Raw genomic sequence first — 10,529 nt, forward strand, 5'->3', positions numbered from 1 at the left:
TTTCATCCCGCAAACAGGCAAACCAGCCAGTGAACATACGCCTCTACAGTCAAAAATATATCCCCCCAGCGGCAGACCAGGCGACGGGTCGGTTGGGAGTAGTACTAACAAAGAAGTCACATCTAAAGTAACACACGGACCCTGCATAGGAAGCGGGAATAACGTGTAGAAGAAGAAGAGACTTAAGAGCTTGGTTATATACAAAATTCTGCCATAAACAGTTACAACATTCATGTGTTTATCAGTGTGTGTGTGTATACACGCAGTGGGGAGATTATGAGAACTGTGTAGCTGTAATAGCATTTCACATGGTTGGAATGCAGCCACCTGTTATTTTCAACATGCTTAAAACACTCAGGATCATTAGAATTTTGTGTATTGGACTATTAACCATTATGATACAGAAGATGCATCTGACTTCCAAAGAACAGACTGACCACGTTGTGTTAGAATGCAACAACTTACGAGAGCTGTGAAAAGATGCCTCTGCTCTAATCCTGTGAGAATGCAGAAAGCGATGTTGCAAGAGATGAATGTTTCACAGAGAATGATGTCATGTGTACTAACTGATTACCTGGGGTGAGAACCTATTGTCATTTTACTGGACACTTCTCCAGCAGTACATGAACAACAGAAAGATATCCTCCCTCTTTGCAGATGAGAAGATTTACCATTGAAGTCATTTAATTGCCAACACTCAGGTATAAGCCCTAGCTGGTTGCACAGCACGTGGCATAGCAACCAGGATTGAGGGAGAGGTAGTAGTCTCATGCCTGTTGGCTTTGGTGGGGGTGACATTTCAGATCAGAAGGTATTCAAGTTGCATTTCTACAAGAAAGGGATTAAAAAAACTTCTGCCAGAGCACATCAAGACACCATGCTGGAACCTGTTGTACTGCTCTGAACATTACAGGGCAGTTTTACACTAGGCAGTGGACCTTCTAGCAGGACTCAGCCCCTACACACAATGCAAAGACTGCAGTTTGACTGGGCTGCCTGGAAGTCCCAATCTGAATCAATTGGACTTCAAATTGTGGTTACAGTTTGAGAGAGTAGCCTGCAAGCAGATTTGAGTGAGCAATGGCAGCGTTTGCATTGATGTTGTACATGCTGCCTCAGGGACTTCAGGTGTGCATGAAGGCAGAAGGACATTTTGAACATACAGTGCTGCTATATATACAGGGTGTTCGGGATAAATTTGACATATTTATAATTAATTATATTTTTCCGTAAGTTACATGTATTAACACACACTTCTCTTCATTTAAAAGTTTGGACCCTTCTTCATTCATATACAAGATGTCAGGAAGGATGGATAGCTGGAACCCACCTGAATCATGGAAGAGAATAACTTGTATCATGATGATTCGTGCCCGCCATCAAAATAAGGATATTACGACTGCTGCCCAATGCTCCCTGAATACAGTAAAAACAATCAGCCATGAACTAGAGACTTGCAATGGTGACTACGAGGATGTAGCAAGAAGAAAGATCCCTAGCAGACGATCTGATTGCGTTCGTACAGCAGAATTCCTCGCAAATCTGCAGGAACAGGTGTTGAAGAACCCTGGCATTGGAATTCGGGCTTTGTTCGTGGAGTTGCTAACTGTAGTCAAGCCCTGGATAACAAGGGTAGCCAATGGTAGGCTGTATGTATGGCAGCAGGATTCGGCCCCTTGCCACACCTCTGGGAAAAGTCAAAAATGGTTGTCTGAAAATTTCTACGACTTCACCAGTCCAAATGTTTGGCCTCCAAACTCCCCAGACCTTAACCCCATGGATTATTTTGTATGGGGCGCAGTTGAAAAAGACACCAATCGCACTTCCAGTAATACAAAAGCCCAGTTAATGGATAAAATTAAAACAGTTTTTGCGGCCCTTCCCAGGGAGACTGTAGCATCAGCTTGTTCGAGGTTCCGAAGCAGAATTGAAGCTGTGATTGATGCTAATGGTGGTTATTTTGAGTAAATCTTGTTGATAGTATTGTAATTAACTCTGCCTGTAATGTTTTTTTGTCAATTCATTAAATTTAATAGATACAAAGAAGATTTTCTTTTTCCTTACGATACTGTCAAATTTATCCCGAACACCCTGTATATTATATTATAACATGTGGTTTGTATATGATGTAAGCTGTAAATGATTTACTAATAGATTAAAGGTTTATGCTCTGTTTGCATAGTAACAGTATTATACCTAGTCCAGCCATAAATAATGTTATGGTAAGTTGGTTAATCTTGTCCACAAAGTTACTAAGTATACCAGTTACGTATTCTTCTAGCTACTTCATCTGTTTTGCAAGATGAAAAACCAGTTTTTGGGAGAGAAAACCTTCTAATGCCATGGGATACACTGAAGAAATTTTTCAAGTCGTTAGAGAAGACAGTTTACATAAAGAAAAAAAGTTGGTCCTTGTTAAAGATCTAAACAGAGTAGAAAATGAATACCAGATATGAGTTGAGAAAAGAGAAACTGATAATACTGGTAAAGTACCTACTAGATTCTGTTCATGACATGGACCAGTCCTTACTAACACCATGCTCTAACATAAAGATGTGCACAAGAAATAAGTCAGAGTATATTATTATTGAAAGTGATATCTTCGTGCTGGTTCAGGACACAAGTGTAGACAGGAAGTAATTACCATTTAGATTTGAGCAAGATAAAAAATAAATATATCACTTGAAAAGAAACATGGATAAAAGTTTAAAAAAATTCAATCTAATTTTTTCTTTAATTCATTATTTAACAAAAAATGAAAGAATTTGAAGACTCAGTACAAACTGAAGAAAAGATTGATTCAGCCAACAGTTTGCATGGTGATATTTCTATCGTCTACGGCACTTTGTACCGTATCAATCAACATATATCTTGGTCTTCTCTGGGTCGTTTTCCTGCCAACCTGGCAGAGAACACTTGTTTTGCTAATCTTTCCTCGCCCATTCTGTTTAAGTGACCATACCACCTGAGATTAGCTCTGCTAAGGCATTCCTGGATGCTGACAATGTCAAGTTCTTTCCTAATATCCTCATTTTTAATATATTGCCATTGATGCCAGCTGTTTACGCCTCTAATCTTTCTCAAGACTCTCATATCCGCAGTCTTTGGTTTGGTCAAGGGTTTTTACTTCTGACCCAGCTCTCAGATCCATAAGTTAAAACTGGTTTGAAGTCTTTTATAAAGCTAATTTAGTGTTCCGACTAATTTCTTTATTATTCCATATGAATTTATTCAATTGACTTCCTACCATACCAGCTTTGTTGATTCTGTTGACTATTTCCATATTTAATTTACCATCTTCACTAAAAATCGTGCCTAAGTAGCTCAAATGTTTTACTTGTTTCACAGGTTCCCCGTTCACAACACAGTTGATATTTTCAACAATTCTACCTATTTTCATTGTCTTTGTCTTTTTAATGCTGAACTTCATACTATATCTATTACAACAGTTATTCAATTTAGTCAGGGAATCTTGCAAACTTGTAGCGGATTTATTTAGAAGTATAACATCATCCGCATAAGGCAAAGAGCTGACATTAACATCTCCAATTCTGATATGTTTAATACCACTTTCCTTCATAATGTGATCCATATAGATAATGAATAACAGAGAGGATAATGTATAATGTACATCCTTGTCTCACACCAGATTTAACATTAAACCATCTTCCTGTACTTCACTCAATTCTAATTGCTGACTTACAACTCAAATACAGACTAAGTATTGCTTGATATAATGCCCCATTGACACCATATAACTGTAGCATATTGAATAGCTTCTCTCTTGGCACCTTGTCATATGCCTTTTCCAGATCGACAAAACTTAAATATAGATCTTTGTTATATTCCCATGATTTCTGAACTATCTGTTGTAAAGTGAAAATCTGATCCTGACAGCCTCTATTTGGCTTGAATCCAGCTTGTTCTTCACCAAACTTTTCTTCCACAATTCTTCTCAACCGTTTCTCAAGTATATTTGCATAGATCTTGCCAAGAAAACTCAGTAATAGAGAAATACCTCTAATTCTCACATTCAGTTTTATTTCCCTGTTTATATATGGGTACTATTAGAGCTTGACTCCAATTATCAGGAATTCGTCCCTCTGTCCAGGCTTTCTGAACTATGCAGTGCAGCCACTGGAAGACTTTTATACCACCATACTTCAGCATTTCTGGTCGAATATCATCTACTCCTGCTGCCTTTCCACATTTCAAGCCTTTGATGGCTTTTTCTACTTCAAGTATGGATATGTATTCCTTACTGCATGCCTGGTCAGTGTTTTTTACCACTTTGCTATCACTGCTTATTTCATTTAGCAATTTTTCTAAGTAATTACTCCATACCTCAAGGATATCTTTTTCTCCCGTTTTCATGTCACCTTTATCATCTCTAACTCCTTTTACAGCACTCTTTCCTCCATTCTTAAATTTCTAAGCTTCTTCAACAACCTCCAGAATATCTTACCTTCTTGATATTTATTTTCTATGTTCTTGCCAAAGTCCACCCATGACTTTTGTTTAGCTAGTTTTAGTGTTTCGCTTTCTTACATTTTTCTCTGTATTCTCTAAGAGCAAAAGCTGACTTATTTGCCAGGAACTTTTGATATGCTTTCTTCTTTTCCTTCACTGCCTCTTTAACTTCCTGTGTCCACCATGGAGTTCTGATTTTTCTATCCTTGCAGACTACCTCACCACATGCCTCTCTGGCTGAATCAATCAAGGTTTTCTTCAAGGCTTGCCAGTAAATCTCCAAGGTTTGGTTCCCATTCTCAAACTCTTAAATTGTTTTTCTTCAATAATCTTTGTGTATTTTAGTCTACAGTTCACATCTGAGAGCTGCTCAACTTTTATTTGCTTTAAAACTTTCTAACATGTTATTTTTTTCAATATGAAATTGAATTTTATCCTGCTCAAGACTAAATAGTGATCACTTCCAATTTCAATTCTCTGTACACTCTGGTGTCATCACTATCAACAATAACATAGTCAATGAGACTTTTCTTATTCCTTGCTTCTTCTTTCCATGTGAATTTGTGCACATTTTTATGTTGGAACATGGTGTTAGTAATAACCAGTCCATGTCCTGAGCAGAAATCCAATAGGTATTTGCCATTATTATTAGCTTTGCTCTTTTCTCCAAATTTTCCCAAAATATTTTTGTATGTCTGACAATCATTTCCTACTCTGCTATTTAGATCCCCGACAAGGATCAACTTTTCCTTTTACATTGTGTCAGTTGCTTCTTCTAAAGCATCAAAAAATTTCTCCACTTCTACCTTAGTAGAACCTTCTGTTGGAACCATAGGCACAAATAAGTCTCATTGTTCAATTCCCCATTCTGACATTAGCCCAAATCACTCTACTCGAGACTGCCTGCCATTCAAGAAGATTAGCCTCATATTTTGTGTTGAATACTATGGCTACTCCTTTTCCTTGATTGTCATTGCCTGAATATAACATTTTGTATTTACTGCTCAGAAAGATCTCACCAGTTTGTGTATTTTGTTTCAGTCACCCCTATTATGTCGATCTGGTACTTATCTAATTCCTCAGCTAGCTCCATTTCTTTGCCATTCAGGCTTCTTATGTTGATAGTACCGATCTTTAACTCTGGTGATGTTGAGTTGGGGTGTGCTTTCAGATTTGTTCCACTTTTCGCACTGGTTTCCTGGCTAAAACAACGGGGGGGGGGGGCTGTTTAACCGTGCAATGCCCCAGCTGGCATGAAATTTTATGTTATGTACCATCATTTTGTATATTGGTTTAAGCCAATAAGGCTTTAACCTGGTAATTTGGTCGGCTAAATCCCAAATTGTCAGCCCATCCTTGTTTCTTCAGTATCCAGGTAGATACCCAACAGGGTGCACCACAAGAAGGTGAGGGAGGATTGGACATTAGGTCAGAAGCCCTGGTCGGTTCTCGACATTCCTTTAAAGGCTATGTGGAGGTCTCCTCTCAGTTATAAAGCTTTAATCCTTAAGCAGCCCAAGAAGAAAACATCTTAGTTCTAAACAGAAGTCATGGAAGACTGATAAGAATATAAAAAAACTAAGGTTATTAAACATTCCAGAATCTATTGAAGGTAAAGAAATTCTAAATGTCTGGAGTGATTACTTCGAAAAATTATTAAATGAAACAATAATAGAGAATATTCAAGGAATGCAGTCAGGAAGTACATATCAAGACTTGAGGTAGAAAAAGGCAGCTGGAATAGTGATATTTAACCAGAAATGCTGAAATATGGAGGTATAAAAGCTTTAGTGTCCTGATTGCAGAAATTCAAAATGCGTGGTTAAAATTGTTGAAGTCAAGATAACGAACAGATCTCTCATTACACCCCATCTATAAAAAGGGAAATGAAATAATGTGAGAATTAGAGAGGAATTTCTCTGCCGTGTTTCAGATAAGATTTATATAAGCATTCTTGAAAAGAGGCTAAAAACAAGTTGGATTAATTCAGAATAGCAATTAGTGGAAGCTGCATGCTTTTTTGTATATGTAAATTACACCCACACAAAAGTTGTAAACCTATAGTATGTTCGTACTGAGTAGGGTAGAGTTCATCTGAAAATCCTGCTCTACAGATCAAACATGAAAACTTTTACAAGCCACATCACTCCTTTAATAAGGTGATAAGAATCATTCACTGATTCTGTTAATTGGTAACCTTTTTCGTAACTTCCACAATATTCATCTTTATCTTGAACCGAACACACAAAAAAGACAACTATATAAAGACACTTGTCAAGTCAGTACAGAAAAATTTGTACTTTTATAATGGAGTGGATTTTTAAGTAATTGTGTAACAACTGAGAATGACATTTTTCAAATAGTTTTCCACCTAATTGACTTAAAAATGCTAATATACATACATACATTTTATAGACAGAAATTGCCCCCCCCCCCCCAACAGGTGAGCCAGTTTTTATGTTCAGAATGGCTATCAGAATTATTATTATAAAGATATCAGAGGAGTCCTTTGAGGGCCATAAACATCATGTCAAAAACTATTCGGCATTTGTGTAGTATCTATGATACTTTGCTTTGAACTCATTCAGTAATGGCACCTACAACAGACTGGCAACCTATTCCACTCATGCACTACTCTCCAAGCAAAAAACCTAGTTCTAACACCCTTGCTAACTACACTTACTTTCCATGGATGGCCCTAGTTCTCCCACCACCAGACCTGTTCTGAAAAATTTCCTCTAAATTAATTGTGTAAAAACCCCTCAGTAATTTGTCTCAATCATATCACCCCTTTTCCGCCTATTAACCAGTTTCTGTAACCCACAAATCTTCAACCTGTTCCCATAAAGTTTATTCCATAGACCTGTTACCATCTTAGTCACTAGCCTCTGCATCCTCTCCACCTCCTCCCCATCACCAAGAAATCCTGTTGCCTAGATCTACACACATTAAGTCAAAATGGGTCTTGTTGAGACTCGATAAAGAGGAACAATAACCTGCTTGTCTCTGCTCAAAGTATTCTTCAGTAACTAAGTGATCTGATGGGCTGCTTTAGCCACTTTTGCTATGTGCCACCTAAACTTTAACTACCTATCCACTAACACTCCCAAGTCTCTGGCTTTGTGAATTTCCTGGAGTACAGTTCCACTAATGTGGCATACTGCTATAATCTCTTCACCCCAAAATGCATAACCTTACATTTTGCCACATTAAACTGGCATCCATTCTCCTTTGCCCAACCTGCCAATCTATCCTGCAAAATTTTGACATCATGTGTATTAACTATTGCTTACCCAACTTTGCATCATCAGCAAATAACTGAAGTTCCTTTCCTGTATTGTTAATGAAAAAATTAAATAGCAGCAATCCAAGAAACAGAACCCTGCAGCACACTAGTGTCACATCACAGGCCTTCTCTTTTGGGCTACTGAATAAACTATTCTCTGATATCTCTCCAGCCCCCCCCCCCATTCATCTCACCAACTGTATATCCATGCCCCATGTGCTGCAGTTTGCCGATAAAAGTCCATGTAGTATCCTGTCAAAGGCCTTAGCAAAATTCAGCAGTAAGTATCACTGTATTATAAAACATGAGCAAGTTAATGAGGCATGATCGACCCTTCACATGCTTATCTAATTCTGCCATTCCAGTTATTATATACTATACTATGAATTATTGAAATTCTATTTCAGTATTCAGATTAGATATTATTTCAATCTCATTTTAATGAGAAAGTATATAAACTCTTAAAGACATTCAATATTTCTTCAAGGGGCCCAGCTGGAGTCAGAGCTCAAGCTTTAGACAAAGATGGTAACCTTGTAGAGGACTTTATTTTTGATGGTGGAGATGCCACGTTGGGTGAACGATTACTTCACGTTAGAAATGCTCCTTCTCCAGCTGCTACATCTTCATTGGCTATAGCAAAAATTATTGTACAGAAAGTCCAAGAAAAATTTGCCTTGTAAATACCGTATATTCCGGTGTATACATAGACTTTTCAGCATTGAAAAAAGTACTAAATTTTACATTGGGCCAAAAATTGATTGCTTTCCAAGAAAAACTAGTATGTATCATACTATGTTAAATTTATTAGCAATATACAAAAAGGGTAAATAAGTAAAAATATTTCAACTTATATCAAATTTATTTACATGTTATAATTATTTCTTTACAAAAGAAAATATGTAGGTAACTACATAATTAAAATTTAATTTTCACTCTGAAAAGTTCATTGTACTCTGGTTATGTAATTTCTTCTGGTATATCATCATATATATCTTATTCGTTTTCTCCATCAGATTTAGCATCAATTTCGTCATCATTGTAAACAAAATCATCTGAGCCATCTAATTTGTTAGATATAGCACATTTTTTTAAAAGATTTTATTACTGTATCTGGTTTTATTTCATCCCATGCTTTCGCTACCCATTCACACATAGTTACCAAAGACGCATGTCACATTTGTCCTTCTTTTGTGTAACTTTTCTTTCCTTGTATCCACGCATTCCACTGTTTTCATAAACAATCTTTAAATGGCTTGTTTATACAAACATCCAACGGTTGCACTAGTGAAGTTAACCCACTTGGAATCACTGCCATAATAAAGATTTTGTGCTCTCTGTTAAATGGGATTTGAACATGTCCCACACTAAGACTGTTTGGCTTTTTTAATGCATCTTGTCGTGTATTCCAAACATTTTTTATCCACAGATTAACTCCTTCATCCATTCAACCATTCTCATGAACACTGACAAACATTTCTTGGAATTTTGATTTTTGGCATTGTTTTTCTTTTAAAAATTATCATAGGTTTTAATTTAGTACCATCAGCCATACAAGCAAGTACAACTGTGAAATGGCTTTTTTCATGTCCAGTTGTTTTTAAAGGAATAGTTTTACTTCCTTTCAATTCTACTGTTCTATTCCCGATCATGTCAAAAATAACTGGAGTTTCATCAATATTTCCGATTTGAGACAAATAATTTTTTTTGCTTTCTTTTAGCAATTATAAATCTTTGAAAACTTAATAACTTATCATCCAAATCCTTTGGCAGCTTCTGTGCACTTTTCGTTTTTAATCGATGCACTAAATTTTTCCTTTCAATAAACCGGCTACACCAACTCACTGTAGCTTTGAAGTTTTCGCTGTCCTTTTTATGTGCTTTGCCCCACTTCAAAGCAAATAAACGAATATTATTTCTCATTATAATGAGTCCATTTTGGCAATTTTCTCTAACCCAATTTGCAACATTACTTTCCAGAATAGGCTACTTACAAATTCCTTTCCGTAATGCGCACTTATTTTTTGGCATTTTCATTATTAAAGTTTCATTTTTTCTCCAATCGCAAACTAGTTTTTTGTTTACTCCGAACTGACATGCAGCAAGTTAGTATTTTCTTTTGCAAATTTAATCACTTTGCACTTAAAACTCGCATCATATTTCATTCTTTTAAAAGGAACCATTGCACTTTAGTTCACTATTGGTCAACACGAAATAAAATTTCTTTTGTCAATTAGGTATTTATATCTTTTGCTAAAACAAAGAATGGAAGGACTAAAAAGGCAGTTATGATCCTAGTGGTTGATGCCTGTATAAAAATTTTACTTAAAAACTGTCATAATTTTTATTTTTAAAAGAAATTTTGAGTCGACTTATACGAGTATACTATAAAATATAAAAATCTCAAATAAACTCAAAAAATTCCAATATCGACTTATACACCATAATATAAGGTATATATATATATGTATTTTTTTTACAAGATTATCATGAGCTATAGAAATATACATGTTTTTGATTGTATCTACTCAGAATTAAAGAGTAAAGGTAACATTTTATAAATCTGATTTCTTTTTCTGTGGACCAATTACCAATCATTTTAGAATATTTTTTATATATATATATATATAACATGTATTCATATAAACTAGCACTAGTTTGAGTGAGATATGCATATATTTTACTGTGTGCCAATTTTTTTTTTTATTTGATCTACTTCTCAGGAGATTGCAAAGCTAGAGCAAACATAACATGTCGGGCAGACCTAAAAAGA

At 36.0% G+C, this 10,529-nt stretch overlaps 1 protein-coding gene across 1 annotated transcript in view; it reads left to right on the plus strand.

The window, feature by feature from the left end:
* The window catches only part of L2HGDH (L-2-hydroxyglutarate dehydrogenase), an 81,538-nt gene extending 71,242 nt beyond the window's left edge, over window positions 1–10,296 (plus strand). Inside the window, exon 9 of the mRNA XM_090398812.1 lies at window positions 8,244–10,296. Coding sequence (XP_090254938.1) covers window positions 8,244–8,439 — 196 coding nt within the window. The 3' untranslated portion in view covers window positions 8,440–10,296. The remainder of the gene's footprint in view (window positions 1–8,243) is intronic.
* Window positions 10,297–10,529: the final 233 nt, after the last annotated feature.

Source organism: Typopeltis vanoorti, chromosome 10, assembly GCF_054136105.1.
Source record: "Typopeltis vanoorti isolate ZY-2024b chromosome 10, IOZ_Tvanoo_1.0, whole genome shotgun sequence".
Classification (NCBI taxonomy): domain Eukaryota; kingdom Metazoa; phylum Arthropoda; class Arachnida; order Uropygi; family Thelyphonidae; genus Typopeltis; species Typopeltis vanoorti.